At 37.1% G+C, this 20,745-nt stretch overlaps 1 protein-coding gene across 4 annotated transcripts in view; it reads right to left on the bottom strand.

Moving 5' to 3' along the window:
• The window catches only part of LOC128011115 (paired box protein Pax-7-like), a 49,931-nt gene extending 30,433 nt beyond the window's left edge, over positions 1-19,498 (bottom strand). Inside the window, exons 1-5 of one of the 4 annotated variants that reach the window (XM_052593221.1) lie at positions 18,986-19,498; positions 17,720-17,955; positions 17,310-17,451; positions 16,910-17,038; positions 978-1,174 (exon numbers count right to left, since the gene is read on the bottom strand). In XM_052593221.1, coding sequence (XP_052449181.1) covers positions 978-1,174; positions 16,910-17,038; positions 17,310-17,451; positions 17,720-17,955; positions 18,986-19,070 — 789 coding nt within the window. In that variant the 5' untranslated portion in view covers positions 19,071-19,498. Of the gene's footprint in view, positions 1-977; positions 1,175-16,909; positions 17,039-17,309; positions 17,455-17,719; positions 17,956-18,985 lie in introns of all 4 variants that reach the window. The other 3 variants (XM_052593223.1, XM_052593220.1, XM_052593222.1) reach the window with 3 other exon arrangements.
• Between the last annotated feature and the right edge of the window lie 1,247 nt (positions 19,499-20,745).

The raw sequence follows: 20,745 nt of genomic DNA, 5'->3' as shown, positions 1-20,745 counted from the left end.
TATCCCCCTCCCTTTGCTCCCAACAGCTGCTGCCATAACTCTACTGTTTTTTCCCGCCTCTCATTGTTTCAACTATCCACATGGTTGACAAGCTGTCAGGACCAGCGGTGGGCGGAGCCAAAGTCCTGTGAATGCTCTGCAACATTTACATGCACTTTTAAAGTTCAAATGTAGTCAAGACTAAAACAAGCAATTCATCATGTAAATGCATTGGTCCAAATGAAATTATACCAAGGTGGTTTCTGCAACTACAAGTCTCAGTGTTGTGTGAATGCTGCAAAAGTCATAAGTGACACAAAGGTTTTTAAACGTTCAAATATTTAGTTATGCGCTGAACCACGTATGTCTTGACAGAGAAGAATGTAACTCGATTATGAGTCGCTCGATTAAAACATACAACATTATTTTCTGTAATTTCTCTAAAAGATGACGTTGACATTTTGATGAAGTAAATGAAGCATGCATGGATAAATCATTCACAATATAAGATCGCATTAACACGCATTTAGTAAATCGATAGGGCTAGCTTTCATTTCAAGCCAACTTTGACAGAAGTAGTGCCATGTTAGCCACCTGATCGTGTTTCTCCGATACGGCTGACAGGAAGAGGCCTGCTGTGTTTTTCTAGCGCTTTCTTTGAGACGAGCAGTTGCATTGTTACACGCGTCATCAATCAGAGTAGCTCAGTCCAGAAGATCTAGTGACACTTTAGAGCTCTATAGACCTCGAAGCACATAGCTGAACTCTTACTGAGCTCTCATTGTGCCATCTACATCTCCAACTGAGAGCATCAGTTTTACGGGTACCATCCTTTATAAGTAAACTTTGTAGATGAGCACAATTAAAAGGATAGTTCACCCCAAAAAATGAAAGTTCTGCCATCATTTACTCACCCTCATGTCAGTGCAAACCTGTATGACTTACTTTCTTCAAAAGAAGATACTTAAAAACTGCTTAAGTATTTGGCAGTGCCATACCTGTACTCTGGCCTCGGTGAGCTTGGTTCTCTGGGCTAGTTCCTCTCTGGTGTAGATGTCTGGGTAGTGTGTCCTTTCAAAGGCCTTCTCCAGCTCTTCCAGCTGCTCGGCTGTGAAGGTGGTCCGGCTGCGCCTCTGCTTCCTCTTCAAGGGCAGGTCCGGTTCAGACTCTACGTCCGAGCCGTCATCCATTCGACCTGTCATAGAGGAAAGATAACGAAAGAGCTGAGTGTGTTGTGCGTGGCATTAAAAAAGTCATGCACTTACCAGAAAGCTCTCTGTTCACGAATGCTGTCAACATACTGATATGATGTGTGTAAGTGAATGTGGACCCGAAACATGGATGGATTGCAGCAAGGTGAAACGGATTCATGTGGCTTTCAAGCGAAAATTATTTCAATGGATAGCTATTTATATAAGCGAAGCTCTTGTAAATACAATCCCACATCAGTGCGAATCCGAGCTCGCCCTGAGGCCATAGAGGGAATAGTGGGGGGGAGTTAATCTCCGCAGACCACCTTAGCGATCCTCGTACCGGTGCTAAATGAAACAAAACTGGCACTTTGCAAATAACTCAAGTTTATTTCATTAAATGCCATTTGCGATCTTGCCGTCTTCAAAATAAGAGCGGTGGATTATCTGTCAAATGCAGCCATGTCAACTACAGTATTTCTGTTTGGTGGTTTGCTGAAGAAAAGATGAGAAACAATGAGCCCAAATCTGATCTGATGCAAACCAGAGGTGTGTGGGTGGCAATTCAAGCTGAGTAGCTTAGTGATGAAACGAAAATGACACATTAGCTTATCCGTGCTGTGCGGAACAGTGACCTTTATACAGGTGTGTATGCATGATGCTGATAACTTTGCAAATAATTGTAGCAAGAATTCATATTAATGAGAGTAAGTATGAAACATTGACAAGTATGCTGGCAAAAAAAAAAAAAAAACTCTTCTAACAATAGAGATTCAAAAAGATCTACCTATGTCCCATTCTTTAGTCACATTTCCATATATGACAGGGAAGATCTTACAGCCCATTTTTATCATTTCATTTGAGTTGATTCTTTATTTATTTCCAGTTTGGCTGGCACTGGGCTGATCCTTGAAAATCCCTTCAGCAGCATTGGGGGCCTAGCTCTGCAGACACTGGCCTTAATCCAGGCCATGACTTCCCGCTAAATTGAAGCAATTCTACATTAGTGATGGCTGAACCCTGGCTTCTTATTGGCTAATGCTGGTGTGGGCTTCCAAGACTAGCCCCTCTGAATAGGGCTGATTATAGAGGAGCCGAGTCGGGTGCGCTTTGCCTTTCTAATATCTGAAGGGTGGGTAAAAAATGTTTTTGTCACCATCTTCATTTAAAAGATCCTGATATTGGATAAAATGTCAAGATCTTTTATTTACTCTGTACTTGTAAAACAAAGATTCTTTATTGGTATTGATGGTTTCATTAATGACCTTTAAAATCCATAGAACACTTCCATTGCACAAAAGAGGGAAATGGATCTTTAGATTCAAATTCTTTTCACTAAGAAAAAATAGTTAAAGGCTGTTTATGGAATGTATCCTTCGAGGAACCCAAAATGATTGTTCTATGGCATTGCCCCCCACCCATGGCATTGAACTGAAACAGGAAATCTGTATAAATGTCCAGCCCTATGTACATATAATTTAACAGTGAGCTTTCAAATACACATTCTACACCCTAAGCATCCGCTGTTTCCTAGTAAAGTACAGTGAGAACTGGTTTTTCAGGCCAGGTGAAACACAAGATGAATTTGAGAGGTAATTCAATGACATTCAATCTTGTCAACAACTGCAGATCTGTTAAATCCCATTCCACACCATAGGGGACAGCAATGAGGCGAGTTTGAGAAACAGAAATGCTTATACAAACTCTTAACATTTGGGTTTTTTCCCCAAGTTCCCAAGTCAAATTATTTTATTTGTTGGAAGGTTCTAGATTTAAAAAATGTAAAATGTGAAAATGTCATATTTTTATACCTGACATTGGTTTGGCCACAACAACAAAAGCTGACCAAGAGTAACACCACAGTAGAGAATGAATATGTTTGCACCTCTCTATTTGATTGTTGGACGGTTGGCTAGAACATCCCAAATATAGCCTCCAAACAAAAGCACAACAATGAAAGAGCCATCAAAGTGGCTTCGACTCCAGGCCAGCTCTGTCTTTTAATTAAACAAGGAATTATGGGATTAAAGGGAGGTTCTCATTACAGGCCACTTGAAGAGTCCTCTGGTAGATGTCTTTTTGTCTCCTAGAGCTCACACTCAGGAATTCTCGACGGATTACATATGGCCGTAGGACATGAGGCCGCATTAATTAAATCAATTCCTTTGCCTTTTCTTTTAAGATTCATTTTGCCAACACTCTCCCCTCATCCCAACATTCTGCAAAAATCATTCTGAAGTGTACATATATATTGGAACTCATGTTCTTTAAATCCCTTTGTTGGTTTTGGAGAGATTGTGACAAAGTGATTTGCTTTTGACTTGCCATGACGACCACTTGAGGCCAGTGCAGTGATCTATACTGATCATTTCTGTGAAAAGTGGCCACCACTTTTATAAAAGACACAACATGGAATATATTTGTTCTTCCCTACATGCAGCTAGACACTGAAGGGATTGTTCACCCAAATTTGAAAATGCATTCATCATTTATTCACCCTAATGCCATTTCAAACCTGTAAAGCACAAAAGAATACATAAAGTATCTATATACAAGCCTTGGTGACATTAAGACACTTTTTTCAAAAACATAAAAAAATATTACTGCCCCAAACTTCTGAACAGCCGCAATCCTGCCACAGTTATCAAAAAATATTTGTTTTAAAACAAGAGATCCCCACATTTTTACCTTCAGACAGATGAATGAAAATCAGGGGGACAAATCTAAGAAACACAATTTGAGAAGCTACAAGCTTGATGCAGTTGCGCCTGCATGACTGATGAGTATCCTGCCACATCCCATTCTGCCCTCGTCACAACAATTACGATGTCATTTAGCTGCCATAACAGACAACCCACAAGCTGCTCCTCAGCCAGCCCTGCAGAGACAGATAAAACCTGAATAAGTTTGACAGCACTCTCCTGCTAAAGGTCAGCATCTCTCCCTCTCCTACTCGCAGTATAATGAGGACAGGATTATGGAAATGAAACAGACGCTGATGCAGATATGTGTCTAAACCTGGACCTCATCTTTGTCTCTGCGAGATCCCACGATTGACATGCTGGGTCCCATCACACGAATGCAACCATGGCAAGTACCCAGATCTGACGAATGTGCTGCGGCATAAATATAACAGAGTTTGACACATTTTGTCTGAGATGGCCTGGAGCAGACAGCAGCGAGAGCTTTTGAATAAAGGTAAATAGAGCAAGACTGGGTTTTAAAAATAAAAAGTGCTGTTCGCCAAACCACTAATCGGAAAAGAACAGGAACATTCCAATTACAACAAGACGACCTTCTTAAATCCATTGAAAAGTGAAAGGGACTGATAAAATGTTTTTATCTTAAATGTGAGCTCAATTAAAAAATTCCCTGTGAATTTTATTCCTTTATCCATGTAGTCCTCCAGGGTTTGCAGTATTGTTCAATTTGTTTCAATGTGTCTCAATCAAAAGGATGCAATAAAAAAAAACATGATTTTTGAAGCAAACAAGTTAATCTGACAGCGAATGAGTGATGTTTTCCTTTCAAACAAACTCTGACAAGCACTGCGTCCCCAAATCCTATTATTTTCGGAACTCAAAATTGTCTCTTTGAATCTCATCAGTTATTAAGAGTGAATGTGCCCCATGGGATGAACCTGATTTGTAGCACTTACACATCAAAGACAGTTAATCAGGAAAGAATTGGCCTAATATATCTCGAATATGCATTTTATTGAAAGCCCTTTGGTGAAATTGAACCAAAAGAGTTGCTGTAACACATTCAGACAGATTCACATAGATCTGCTTCATGCAGCCAACCTGTCTGAGCTTTTTGTTGACAGCTGGGCATAAAACTCTCCGAGAGCATTTACTCATCGGACAGTGATTAACCGCTGTGGGTGAGGAGCGACTGAGGCCAAAGAGGAGTCATGACCACCCAACATAAGCCTTTAGACCACTTCCATCACCGATGAGCCTGTGAGCAGATGGGATATTCATCATCACGGCCACATTCAGACCGCTTTCTCTTCTGTGTTGTCTTTTTATTTTCATTCCCTCGTTCTCGCTCTCTCTCCCCTAACCTTTCCTGCCACAGTCTCTGTGTAAAGAGCGAAAGGGCCTGGGGTAAAGTGCTCGTCCACAGCTGCACATTCCACTAAGCTTAGCATGGTAGCAAACATTTAAACATTTGTCTTCATCAGAGTTGGCTCTCAAAACAACATTATACTCAGGTTGGGTCTGGTTTTCAATGTGGCACACAACTGGCCTCCTTGTTTCTGACATATGCACATCTGTGAGACTCCAGATTGATAACAACAGTATAGGTACAGCAGTGTCTGTCCCATTAAAAAAAGAAAAATTACTAGTTTAGACCCTCATTCAAACTGTCAATTAATGAACTGTCATTTAAACATATCCACACTCTGTCCATGTGTATAAAATACTAGCTATTTAGATAATTGTAGTCCATTATTTTACACATTCATTTGCACTTGATTCCTAACTATTTTTGTGTTTGAGTTGCAATGATATGAAAACTATAATTTTGCTTGTTTGCCAATGCTAAACTCACCTCCCCAATGCAAGGTGGTTCCGGGTGTTACCATCAGTGATGAACTGAAAATTTGACAACTGTGAATATTCAGCCAAAAAAAGGATGAGCCAAAATTGATGGTAGAATATCCAGACATCAGGGGGTATCAGCAATGCCATAGAAGAACCATTATGGTTCCCTAAAGTCATTAATGAGTTAAAAAAAAAAAGAAAAAAAAAACTTTTATTTGTAGTGTGACCTTTCAGAAATCTAAAGAACCAGTTTTCACTATAAGGAACCTTTTGGAATGTTTCATGGATGTTAATGGTTCTTAAAGTATAGGACTGGATTAATTTATCACTTTTAAATATGGCATACTGAACACCACAAGGAGTACAATTACCCAAATTTAAATAAGGGAACTTAATTTCCTAGTTTGATTGTCAAAGTCAAGTCTCCATAATATTGTGGGCCTTACAGTAGATGACTCTTTCAATGTCAGTCAGATTGCTTTGACGGACTTATAATCCAAAAATCGTAAATATGATTTTTAAATCTCTCTTCAAAAAGGAACACCATTTTAGGAATCATTTATGTGTGTAGGATTGTATGGGAAAGTTGCGCTAATGTTTAATATCTATGGTTAGGGATTTTTACAAGCCATGCATTCCATAGCGTTTACTGTCTAACATTACTTTGCATCAATACACATTACACAATACAATACCAACACACACAAAAAAGTTTAGACTTGCTTTCTGCTCCATGTTCATTAATTTCTTTCCATGGGATAAAAGAACACCATTGAAGAAGGGGAAAGGAGGGAAAGCGCTGTAATTTTGGCTCCCACAACAAACAATTAGCCCTCCTTTCTTTTTGTAGCATTCAAAAACATTTCAGAGAAAGAGATTGAAGATGTGAAGGAGAGGTGATGGGTGATGCTCTTGTATAGGTCTTGTCATCTGCATGAAGGCTCAGAGGGCTTTTTGTCTGCCGTGCCTGTGTGAGAGTGTGCTCACCTTAAACAACAGAGAGACTCGAGGGCCTCCGTGGCCTTTCAGGCCCAATAGAAGACGCACCTTAGGGGGCCATTTAAGCTTGAAAAGAGGCCTGACAACCCTGTGCAGCTCTGTGGGGCATCAATAAATGCTGACATATTGACTCTCTGTGCCCAAGCGCCACTGGAAAATTCTGCCTGAATATGAATCCATTTAATGGCAGGGAAAAGGGGGCGGCAGTGCAGAGAGACAGCGAGAGGGAAACTCTAAGGATGGCTTGTGTCTCTTGGGTTTCAAATGCTCTGGAATGTGGTGACTGAGAAAGAGTTCTGACAACAAAACTATAACTATTGACAGATAGGCTAACGAATAGAGAAGAGAGAAGTGGTTAGGATAATAAGACCTACTTTAAAGAAATCATGTTTTGCTGAAGTTATCAGATCCGCACAGAACATGAATGTGAAGATCACATCTGTTCTGCTGTATTAGCTGAACTTCGCTGCAGTGCTATTTAAGAACGACTTCGAAACGGTTCTTAAAATATCTTTAGGCAATTAGGGAGGAAATTCTTTAAAGATATTGCACATATCTTTAAAGAATTTCTTCCCTAATTGCCTAAAGATATTTTAGATCGCAGTCGATTTGTTGGGAAGTGCTGACTTAACTTGGTCAGTGGAAGAAGGAGAGAGGTGTTTCCGTTTACTTCCTGCCTCATTCTTTCTTTTAAATTCGAGTTTTCATTTCCTGGGATTGAGATCTCGCTAATTGAGGTCAAAAGCAATCAGCACCGTGGAAGTTAATCAAATATCTAAAAGGTGCGAAAGATGGCAAAATCAGCCATTTAAACTAGCATGCCCATAGCTTATTAAACTATAATGTGTGTGTCAGAGAGGGAAAAAAGACAGGCGCATACTTCATCCTTCAACACATTTAAGTCTGTATGAAAGATTTTACCTGCCCCACACAATATACATTATAAGCAGAAAATGTATTTAATTTACTCATTCTCATCCCTTTCTCATCCTCATGTTGTTTCCAACTGATAAATAACATTTAACAAATAATAACAGAGAAAGGGCAAGTAACACACTGAATTAGACATAAAAAAAACAAAATCTAAAAATCATTTATTGTGTATGACTTTATTCTGTGGTATACAAAAGAAGATATTTTTTCCAAGTCAGTGGGGTACAATATCATTTTTGGTCCATTTTATTTAAACGTATAAGTAAAAACAGCTTAAACGTTCTTTCATATATCTGCATTTGTGTTGCACAGGGAAAAACATACAGGTTTAAAAAGATACATTTTCAATTTTTAAGTGAAATATAATTTTAAATGCTCCATATGAGAGACATTACAAGCATCTCTGACACAAAATGCCACTGGTAACATCACTTGTCTACTCATTGTGTCAAAGGGAGAAACATTGGCCTCAGATAAAAGTTTTCTTGCATTACTGCAATAAAGTAAATTCGCAGAAAACTTTACGCTTCTCTGTGTGAGGCCTTCCCTGTAAATACTGAGGGTAAAACTGCAGCTGAACTTAATTCCATCCTCACAAAGATGTTTGTGTTATCATGGCTTTATGTCTTAGCAAACTACCATTTATTAAATGCAAAGCCTTTATCCGCTTTTCCCACAGCGGTGGCGTGTGTCTCTTCTCAAGATAAAACAGTTGCGTAAACAACAAAAAATGCTGAATGTCAATTTTACTACTGACTTAGCTTATGGGAAATAAATCTTAATATATCAATGTGAGATTTAAGTGGACAGCCTAGGGCTTAAATACAAATGCCAAAAGTGAAAATAAATAATAATAAAAAAAAAGGCATAATCTTTTTCCCAAAAGAAAAGCAGATCAATAATCAGAGACGAAGAAAAAGTGTAGTATATACAGTAGTGCTTCTTAAAGAAGAGTTAAGCTTTTCTTTGAGCGCTCTGTCAAAACGCAGACCCTATAACTTAAATGAGGTGCCCTGATATCTTTACGTGCCAATGTGGTAAACACAATTTAATGGAGGCAGTAATAACTCAACATTGCAGAACAGTTGTTTTTAAATGGCAAATCTCATATCAACAGATGCAAAATACTGAGCAGCACTTGCTTTTGTATACTGCAGGGTGAGAGAGAAAAAAAGTCAATGTGGAAAGAGTAGCCTGAAGAGAAACTGACAATGGCTGCATAAATAAGCCCATTAGTTAAAAATGTACGACAAGTGCCCTGTTTGAAGCCCGCGTGGGGAGAGGGGAGCGGGATAGACTCCCTCACAGCTGCCTGGCCCCTCTGCAGCTCTCACACTGCCCTGCACATTCAACATTTAAGTTGGTGGAAAAAATCTGAGCAAATTTCTGATTTGCAACACTCTAGGAACATGTTTATTGTCTTTGTGCAAGTGCAAAACACACACATAAATAAAGCTAATGAAGAATCTCGGGGTGAGGCTGCTAAAGAGCATAAAATGGGAAATTTTATGGCCATAAGTAGCGTGGGCTGATGGTGATTTTTAAGCCATTGGACCATGTTGTTCGGCACTAATCATAGGACTGATGCGGCACAATTTCCCTCCTCACTTAATTACTGTTACCGATTATTGGGCCATGCTTCTTTAGTCATCAAAACTGGACAGAATTTTAAGGGTATTTTTATGACTGCAGCATATTACGGAAACGCCACCTGTTATTCCTAATCATGGTCTTTATATAGTGAAAATCTATCTTCCACCATGAGAAATTGAGGGTTAAAAACCTTTTATGCTACTGTGCTGACTTTTAATCTTGTGTCAAACATCCAGTGAACAATCAAGCTCAAGTGACTAAATTATTGCTCAACGATCAAATCAACAATCTCATATTTTCATAGTGCATTACATTTTCACAATAAAGGTCATTTCATCCCAGAGAGATTCATTAGCGGATATTACACTAATGTAAACAAAGTTCTGCGGTGAAGGCATAAATCAATTTTCACTATCAATTCAATTACATCTCATTCATTAAATACAACCTGCACAAAACACTAAATCAGCCACAGCTTATCATAAGTGTCACTTGTTAAAATCACTGCAGTAATGATGAAACCATGAAAATCACTTGTTTGTACACGTACTCAGTTTCTGAAAGACTTGTTTTTGGAGCTGGCAATGTGAAAGCCATTCAGGAACAAGTACATTTTCAGCCAAAAATAAATTGCTTTTATTCATGTCTAAACAGAGTCAACATTGTGGACCAGAGGAGAGTGCAATTATGCTTCTCATGCCAGAAAGACAGCAGTGCATGCTTCTTCAACTTTCACTAGCCTCTTTATGGGTCCTCAGTAAATAACTCATTATGGACTTGAATACATAACATGATATGATGATTGTTTAAAGAGACAAGTAAAAAGGCTGCTTAAAAAAGACACAGAGAAGAAAAGCAGATGTTGCAAATGAATTTAGTAGACAAATGTAAATAAATTAAAAAGTTTAATTTTAATTTTTTTTTGTCTCATCAATTAGCATTTGAAAATTAAGCCATAAAATGTAGTTTATTTCATAGTTTAATTAATTTAGTTAGTTTAGTTCATTTTTTCCTATTTATTTTTGCAGTATTTAACCAGATATGACATTAAAAGTTACAAAATTAAACACACTGCCTGTCATACATTTTGAAAACTTTAAACCTTTACATGGTAGCCCTTGTAAAAGCTGCATTAAGACAAAATTCAAACCCTACAAACAGCCAATTTCAAGTCATTCACTTGGAAAATGCTCTGTTTAAAACGTCAAAAGGAGGGTGATTCTTTTCTCTTGCTCTTAGATTACCATATTTCTCTGGGGCTTGTGACACCTGCAGCCCACTGAGGGCGTGCAGAACATAGGACTTTACTTCAAACAGCCCAAAGGCTGTGGGTTTGGGTATTGACTGGGATTGAGCTTGTCCCAGCTTGGACCCTCCTACCGCAGATGTACATTAATGCAGGAAAAATACAAATCTGGGCAGCAAAAAGAAAGGCAGTTCCTTTTAACATGCTGTTGTCTAGCTTGATCGTGTCAGTTTGAGGGAGCCCATTCAAAGGTATTCATGCATCTGCCTTTGGGGAACAATGGCAGCTAGTTTATAAACTGTCTCTTTTGGCTGCATAAAGGCTTTAGACGCCATTGTTTTGCTCCTCTTAATAAACTTTTGGAGAAGTTCATCAACTTGCCTGAATAGCCAACACAGAGAGGCCAGAGACACAAAATAACAGACGGTTGGCTTTCCCCTTTTCTTTCTCCCTTTTGAAGTGACTATCTCTAAATCAGGAAAGAGGGCTGTCAGACACCAGAATAATTTTTGCTCAAACAAAAACCGCAAACGGCCGAAGGAACAAAAGTTAATTCACAGAAGAATGGAGGACTTGACTCTTTAAATGAATCTGATAAAGGTGCACCTTGAAACATAGTCTTAACTCTTCAACAACACATGGTAGGATTTGTTCCTACAATAATTAATGAGCTAAATGATAATTAATGGCCTCCATTATGCAAATCTTGAGGGGATTTTAGTCAGAGCAGCTTAGATTCAAGTAGGCTATTTTATTTCAAACTTTTAAGTCAACTAAAAACAAATAGCCTACTACATGGTGTAAAGTAACAGACTTCCGGCCTGAAAAATATTCCACTGAAAGAGACATAAACATGCTTTTAAATTGTATTTATGCAACATAAATAAATGAAAGAAGATAAGTTACAATTTAAAACAAACAAACACAAATTGTGGCCATATAGGCTATTCCGACATCCACTTTCAAGAGCTCATTCCATTAATTTAGTCTACTCAGTGACCCTACAATGATAGCATTTATTTAGCATATTTGTACACCGACACCTGCAGTGAATAAACACTGCCTGAGCAAATTTCCATTTGCACAGACACTTATGTGGACCAAGACGTTTGAACATTTTCGCTCAAAACGTTATAAGATCTACCGGCAAAAGGTTACTTTTCCTTTGGTCTGTTTATGAGTGCCCTGAACCACGTTTGGCACTCCTGCTTTGTGGAAGGATTCCCTTTTGTTAGTTGATCAGTCTCCCATTGGGTCTCCAGACAGGATTCTTGGCATTTGTCGGCAGAAATGAAAGCAGGATTAAGGACTGGCTACTGAACACTCCATGGTAAAGGAGTGGGCAGCAATTCCCCAGATTCAACCCCCCTCCTCCACTTTGGTAACTCCTCTTTTCGTATATTTGTATTCCCTAAGAGGCCATTAAAGCAAGTTTGAAAGCAATACGAACAATAAGATCAAAATCAACAAGTCGAGTCCTATGTTAAACGTTTGCCAGTCTTTGCTTGTTTCTTTAATTTGAACACCGGAGCAATTAAAGCATGCTATATAAATTGCCATTTTGCCATTAATTCCATGTGCTTTATTCCGTAGTCCTGTAGTAGTATGTATTCTGTGTTATGAAATATGTTTCTTTAGTCGCTGGGAAGTAAAAGAAAAAAAATAGTCATTCTATTTTTATTCGATACATTATTGATATTATTATATATATATAGCCTATTATTGCTATAAAGCATTGGCTATTGTGCCAGATAGCTACAAGTTTCTAAAGAAATTAGAAAATGGTTCGCAACCAAAACTTTTGCCGATTTCTAACTTTAAAGGGAATTTTTAGCGCTTTGTTGGACCACTGGACGAAACATCCACTTCTTTATATAAGGTCACCAAGAGTTTCGTGCATGCTCTTCCAATTATACAGGGCAACGTATACAGCACTTAAGCGATGGTGAGTCCAGGGCATCAAAAACACTTTTGTGACATTACATAGGAAGCCCGGAGGCCAATACTTTTATTGGTGTCAGCAGGAGTTTTCCCTAGTCGTTTGTTCGTTTTGTTCTTCTGGTCCAACAGGATGCCCCCCACTCTACTGCACAGTGCAAATCTCGCTGAATGACATTGATTTTTGACCAACTAATTGTTTACATCCCGTATGTTTAATGTACGTGTTGTCAGGACTTAACTGAAAACTTGGTTTCATTTTATTTCTGGCGACAAATAAGGTGAGTAAGAAAGTGGATATGAGCTTCATTTTAATGCGAAGAAAAAACATCCACGTCTTCTGCAGTGGACGTGTGAATTTCGGCAAATTAAATGGAAGATTGTCCCTTTAACAAAAAAAAAAAAAACGCAGATATCCAAAAGCCATTCGCATATGTTCTAGTAATATGTGCACTGAGATAGTCCTTGTCCCACATGGCAAGAAATAGTTTAATTAATAGACAGGCCGTCTTGAAAGCAGCACTGGCAGCCTGTAATATGATGAACTTCCATTGTCGTGGTGTCACCACAAATGTTTCCGATAAGAAAAAGCACCCAATGTTCAAAGACTATAAGCCTCTCAATTTCATCCAGACGCCTCTACTTTTCTGCACCTATTTTCTATTTCTTTTTTCTTCCTCTCTACCTTAAACATCTGAAACACACAAAATCCTCATTGCATCTAGAATCCGCCCCAGGTTAACAGGTCAGCAAAGCTGTTGAAAATAATTGCATATTAATATTCTGTTCAAAGGGGCTTACGTAATCTTTCTACATTTTAAAAATGATTAACGTCAAATTTCATTCCTACAGACTGACTCTGATGACACGCTATATTTAGATACATTTAGTCGAATATTTACGGCTAATTTTTGTTGTAGGCGATAAAATATTATATAGCCTAATATTATATATATATATATATATATATATATATATATATATATATATATATATATATATATATATATATATATATATATATATATATACATACAACGATATATAAAATTATTATGTCAAAACTACCCCATAACGAATTCAAAGAGAGCAGTGTAAGAATTTGTAAAAGAAAAGCTGTCAAAATATGTAAGGAAAAACAGAAGGGCACTATTTCGACGTTTTCCGACATTCTATTCATTCCACGAATCAGGGACCTGGATTTGGCGCAGGCCTAGTTTTTTATGAGCTTCGTCCTGGGTGAACGTTTGGAAAATAATTTCCTCAGCAAAGTGCAGGACTGAAGTTAACCAGCATGTAATTCAGTTACACTGCAAATGTTTTACAAAGCAACGCCGTTGATACTAAACAGGCGCTCTGGTGTCATGATCTCTGGATTAGCATATTTCACAGGATAGTCTCATCATTAGACGATGACCTAGCAAACAGATCGGTTATACAAACGCCAGACTTGTTCTGTTAATTTGCACCATTGTCACTGTCCATCATTACTGCCTAACAACAGTTTTATTATGCGCATTCTAATTCAAGCCAGCACTACGACTAATAACAGCCGGGAACTTTACACAGAGCAGTGCCCACGTTACAACATATTTTTAATTAATAGTATATACAGTGAAAAGAACAATGAATAATTAATCTCCATGTTTGCACATAAACTACAGTTAAACGTATATGAATGAGTAGGCTTATTCTGTGAATATTGATTTATTTAGCTAATTAATGATGATGATGATGATAATAATAATAATAATAACATTTTACAAAAACGCTCCATCTCCCAAAATCCCAATAAAATGTGTTGGGTAGCAGTGTGGGGAAAGGGGAGGTTAATCCGAGTTTAACACACTGATGCAGAGCGCAGGACCGCGGCTGTGATGATTGTGTTATCTCTTCCCAACATTTGGGTCTCCCTCAATTTCAGCCCAGCCAAATAGCTGCGAGAAAGTGCAGATGGAGTGACTCTCGATGCCTGAGGAAAAATATTAATAGCTAAATAACTTCCCCATACTTTCACTAAATCTCTCTCTTTTTCTCTCTCTCTCTCCATTCCAGATGGATTTGTTTGAAGTGGTCCCCCGACTCATCCTATGGTCTCTTTTCTTCAAACGAGGCTTATTTCAAAGTCTCAAATATACAGTATAACTTTCGTTTCTCTACAAATATCTGGGAACTAGCCGTGTGCAAACACTTTTCATTCTCTCGATGTAATTGGCCTTTTGCCGCATTCTTAAAAGAACGCTCTGCCAAATGCACATATAGGAAAATTATATTTCACTTTATTCGATTTCTGAGTTTCCTCAGTCATTTTTATAACTCTTGTTTAAATGTGTTCGATTTCTCCAGCCAAACAATTTATTTTCAGCGTGTTCACTGAACGAGTTCATTGCGTAGTGCCACCCCAAAACTGCTCAATTTTTCCACAATTGGCGTGCTTGGGGTCTCATTCTTTTGCCATGTGTTTGTGCGTCAAATCAACAAAAATAGACCAAAATACAATAAAACAATATTATCAAATAAATATACGAACAAGTGTGAGAAAAATGTCAAATCTCATGGAGTTGTGCCGAAGGCTAGCCAGAGAGGGTCGTTTAAAGATGAAAGCGAAGAGAAAGAAAAGGCTCAATTTAATCTGCTTTAAAACCTTTCAAAATAACGTTGTGCTTGGAACTCGGCGACTGAGAGCTGATTGGGGATAAATAAGTTTCTTACCATGCCTCTGAGCTATTACACCCATCTCCAACACAGCCGCTTGTTCAAAAGACACGTTTTCATTACGAACTCTAATAAGTCTTAACATTATTAAATGCCAGTTGGATGATCAAGTGAAACAAGCCCCGAGAAAAATCTTTTTAAGTCTGGAAAAATATTGCATTTTAGCCCCATCTCGTTTGCATGACATCTTAAAGCTAAAATGTGAAAAGACATTTCACAAGATGTAAGACAAATGTGGAGTGAATTTGGAGATGTAAATAAACATTAATGATATTTACACAAATTATTCATAAATCCTAGCAGATATGCATGAATTCATCGGATGGAAATATTCATATTCTTAATGCACAGCGTTTAGGGCAATGGCAGAATTTTTTTAATCACGGATTGCCAATTTGTGTATCCGTAATCTAATAACAATACTGGCCTGTGAATCTGTGCACAGAGGTTGTAGGGTTTTGAATTTCGCGCGCGCGCAAGCACAAACAAACACAAACGTGTTCTAAAACACATATTTTAAATCAGTCGTGCACACAGTTAAAAGCCGCTTTAAATAATGCAGAAAGGTATGCATAATCGGCATCCTTTTTATTAACACAGAAAAGCATTTACAATATTTCAAAACTGAACAAAATCAATGTGCTGTTTCACTTATTATTATATAAATAATACAAAATAAATGAAACGACGAATTTCGTAAAAATAAAATTGAAATCACATACGTGTAAAAGACGAACAGGGTACCTCCTACATCTAAACCACCTCTCTAAACGTCAGCTAAGAAACACAATAGTGATTCCAAAAAGAGCAGTGGGCATTTCCAAACAAGAATAAAACATTTTGCACCCTCCAAATCTCATTCTATTCCAACAGACGATTCCATAATATTACAAAACTATCTACCAGCAGGGTGTATTGAATAATTCATCTCTTTATAGTTCCCCTCTTGGCCTTTTGTTAAAAGTTTTCCCCCCTTTACGGATTTTTGAATGTGAAAGGAAGGGTTCATTCCTTCTTTCGAAGCCTTGCTTTAAGGCTTTGCTTTGTAGCATAGATTCCTCGCTCCAAAAGAGCTTCAGTGAAGCAGAGATCTTTGGACTGAAGTTCATCTTCAAGTGTGAAAAAAAAAACACTGTCACACAACCGACGAATTTTTTTTTTTTTTTTTTTTTTTTTTTTTTTTTGTAGTGTTAGGCTACTTTAAAAAGTGTCCTTTACTTAGTTAAAGATTTTCTCTCCAGATATATTAACATATTCTGGGCACGACTTATTACATTTAGCTAATAAAGACAATTGCATTATTTATATAAAATGATTTTTTTTTTTAAATGAAACAACCTAAAATTATTTATATTATTACAACGTTGTTACTTGTTAACGGTTGCCAGATGGAAAGGTCTGTTAACGTGTGAATAAGCGTGCCGAATTATCGCGAGAACCAGCGGGCAATGTTGAACTTATGGACTGTAATTGATATTGATTGCCACATCGGTCATCTGTCAGTTACCGTTTTCAAGGGACCGTTTACTCAGCGTCAAATGAGTCTGTTGTACAAATAGATCAAGGCCTAAATACCATCCGTCAGAGCCAGTATAAATACACTAAATCAAATGATTAAAAGACAGAAATCGCATGGACGTCGAGCACCGACACACAAAGCATTAACGTGCAGAGAACACCCCCAATAAACTCAAGCGCAAAGTTGATTACTACAAGAAGTCGGCTGTTTTTCTGCATAAGATTAAAAGAAAATTAAAATGAATTACCTTTGTCTCCAAGTATGCCGTCAATGCTGTGCTTAGTTTTTTTCTCCCCGCTGTCATCCTTTTTGTCACAGTCGTCCTCATCGTCTTTTTTGCCAAATCGCGCACGAAGAACCCGACTGATAGAACTTACTGATGGTATAATAAATAAATAAATTAAAGGAGACAGTGAACAAAATAAATATATTTTAGTAATAATAATAATAATAATAATAATAGTTTAATAATAATAAAGTATGTTCAATAAATTATATCCGTAATTTATAATTAATAGGCCTACATCCTAGTTATTATAAAATAACAGTAGTAATTATAAACTCATCAATACAAAATTATTGTGATAAAAAATTATTGAAATTACTAGATAGGTGATGTGGACATGATAAAAAAGGGGGCTGCTTACCAGACGAGGCCTCACCTGAGGGAACTGTACTTCTGTCACACACACCGTCCTTCAGCAGTTTATCCCGAATCTCCCAGCTGAACATGCCGGGATTATCGCGCTTGTATTCTTCGATTCGTTTTTCCACGTCAGGTGTTGCCACCTGCTTTTGTGTTTGATTGAAAAGGCGAGACAATGTGAAGAGAAAGAAAAAAATAATAGAAAGTATGGGTGACAAGAAAAAAGACAGGAGAACAAATTTTAGTACAAGTTGTAGCGTGTTCCCTTTTCCTTTTAATACTCAACTTTTCTTAAACTATTAAAAATTAAACATTTAGTTAGCTTTGCAAAATAAAAATAATAGCTTCAAAAACCCATCATGCATCATGATAACAACAGAAATGAAAATAATAACAATGGGCTATACTTACTCTGGGTTTACTTCCTCCTATTGCTCCAGGACGGATCGAGCCAGTTTCTTGATACCGGCAGAGGATTTTGGACACACAACCGTGGGAAACGCGAAGTTGTCGGGAGATCACGCAGGGACGGATGCCGTGGTGAGCCATTTCAACTATTTTGTGGCGGATATGATTTGGCAAAGGCCTGCCATTGATGAAAACTCCGCCAAGCTGATTGACTCGACCTTGACCCAGAGGAGTTGAAACTGCAGTGAAGAAAGGGGGATCAAATCTAACTTTGGCTTGCATTCACTCAAAATTCAGACTTCCAGTTTACCCAATTTAATAGCCGAGGCTACATATTTTTTCCCCTTAAATAGGATTTCAAAGCAATAACGATAATAATTTATCTTTGACTATATGAATACCAAAAAACAAAGACCTCAGAGGTACTTTGAAATATAGAGCCACACTTTTTAGTTTAACCAGTCTAACTGTTACAAAATACAGTGATAAATAATTGCATTTATTGTTCTAAATGTAAAAAAAAAAAAGATGTTTTAATTTGTATTTGAATCTGGCAAATTGTTCATCATTTAGCCTACTGGTGTCTTGAGATGCGCTAAGAATTGTGTTTCCTGTCAATTAATGAAAGAAAATTTAGCAGACAATTATGCTTAAAATGATTTAACAGATCTTTCACATCTCTTGAGTGGTTCTCTCGGCCTGGATACGTTATGCTTCATTATTTGTATTTTTCTGCACTCGGTGTTGTTCAAATATTTTTCTTTAGTGTATTTTGGATTAACTTGCGACACTTTATCAGTTCAACAAACCTTACAATTACGGACAGGCTTTGGAATTATACATTTTATTTTAACCACTACAATAATAACAAAATAGCCCTGGAAAAGTTATTATTATTATTATTATTATTATTATTATTATTATGGTGCATATATGCACATGCGTCCTGTTCATCAAAATGCGATATATATATATATATATATATATATATATATATATATATATATATATATATATAGATATATATATATATATATATATATATATATATATATATATATATATATATATATATATATTATAAAACTCGCCAATCGGACATTTGCTACAGGATATTCAGTCGAGAACTTAATGTACTCACAAGTGTAATATAGGCTACAGTTCAAACTCTTTAAAAACCTTTTAGGCTATATGAGATCTGTAGGCCTGGTATTATTTACAACAATAAATTACAGCAAAACAAAGTACCCGAGCATCTGTCCAACCAACCTTCCAAGGGGAATCCGGTGCGGGGATAGTTCTGTCCTGGAGCCGGTCGCATCATCCTCGGTACTGTTCCCGGTAAAGATGACATTCTACTTTTAATAAAGGACGAGGCACAGTAAGGCTGATGTTTAAACTGCGAGAGCAAGTCCAGACTTGTTGATGAATGTTTTCTTAATGACTAAAATTCTAAAGTCCTCTTTTCAAAAAAGGGAAAATAAAAAAAAAAATGTTATCCAGCCACACTATCGCGGGGATGTGACACCTCCAAAAAAATCAAACAGAGATAAACAGTGTTTTGTGCGGAGGGGGTCATGAGCAAAATAACTACCGCAAGAACAAGAAGCCGCGCGCGCCAGGGAGGGGGTACTCCAAACGCTCTCGAGTGAACAACGGTTACTTAATTCTTTGCAGTGTTTTCTTAAAAGGTCTGATAGTTTTGGATGACAAAGTCTGCTTAGGGGTTGGGAGTTGCTGAAGTGGATAACTTTAGCGCGCGGTGTAGGAGGGGTGTCGCGCGCGCCGATAGGCTCTTGCAGTCTTCTTTTATTCATGTGGGCATGGAGGGGAACAAGCAAGTTTTTTTTCGACCAATCACAAAAAGCAGAGGGTAAGACAAACACGCACGCACACGCGGAGTGCCTAGCTGTTCATTCACTTCATCAGATTGCCTTTGAGCAGAAAACAATGAAAACACTCGATCAATCGACTGCCATTTATTAACAATGCCTAAAAGTCATAAGCTAATAAAACATCAATTGTTGATATAAAATAATAATTATATATTATATAATTATACAAATAATTTTGGTTTGTTTGTTTGTTTGTTTGTTTGTTTCTCATATAAAATTACCTATAGATAAGTGCGTTATGTTCATTAATGTACTCTCAAATATTGCTAAAGCCTACTTGGCCTATATTGTACAGCCAAAACTGTGTAACTAAAATATGTTTTCCATTGTATGAACGAAAACAAAAGCTTGGTTTACCCATTCCGTCAGTTAAAACAAATATTATGCCAATTAATTTGTTCTGTAATACCATAACAAACACCTTTTAATCTACGTACAGATAAACTAATAATGTTCCCTGTAGGACTTTTTCAACTTCAATAATGTGTTTTTTAGTCGGTTTAATAGTTTCAATTCAACATAACTCTTAAACATCTCTCCACAACAACCAAACAAAAGCAAATAAAAATATAAAATAAAAACTCATTACAGTCAAAAAAAAAAAAAAAAAAAAAAAAAAAAAAAAAAACATTAAGTTGAACATACCAGCACCAAACGAAAAGGCATAAGTATCTTCTAAAAACCATTAACAAAATATCGATTTGCAAAAAAGTGGGGAAAACTATATTCAAATAATTAAGAGCCTCATAAATGATTTAATAACCAACAAATGGCCAGTCTTCATTTTTAAAATGTGAGGCTGATGAATACCAAATACATCTAACAATAATAATTGATAGACAATGTTAGTTATTGTGTTTAATATAATTACCATTCAAAAAGCAATACACGTTTCATAACATTTATACTTTAGGTTAATTATAATTCTCTAAATATGATGTTATATTTGAAAGATATTCAAGTGTCACCTGAAATAGTTCTAACGTTCTTGCATCAGATAATGATTCATTATAACACGTTCATCCATATGAACACACACTGACTAACATATACGTGTCAGTATGAATCTCATTAAATTATAACTTGTACATGATTAAGCACTTCCAGACCTACGATTAGGATTGTGGAAAGGGA

This window comes from Carassius gibelio, chromosome B23, assembly GCF_023724105.1.
Source record: "Carassius gibelio isolate Cgi1373 ecotype wild population from Czech Republic chromosome B23, carGib1.2-hapl.c, whole genome shotgun sequence".
Taxonomy (NCBI): domain Eukaryota; kingdom Metazoa; phylum Chordata; class Actinopteri; order Cypriniformes; family Cyprinidae; genus Carassius; species Carassius gibelio.
The sequence above is the reverse complement of the archived record's forward strand: the minus strand, read 5'-3'. Positions and strand labels throughout refer to the sequence as shown.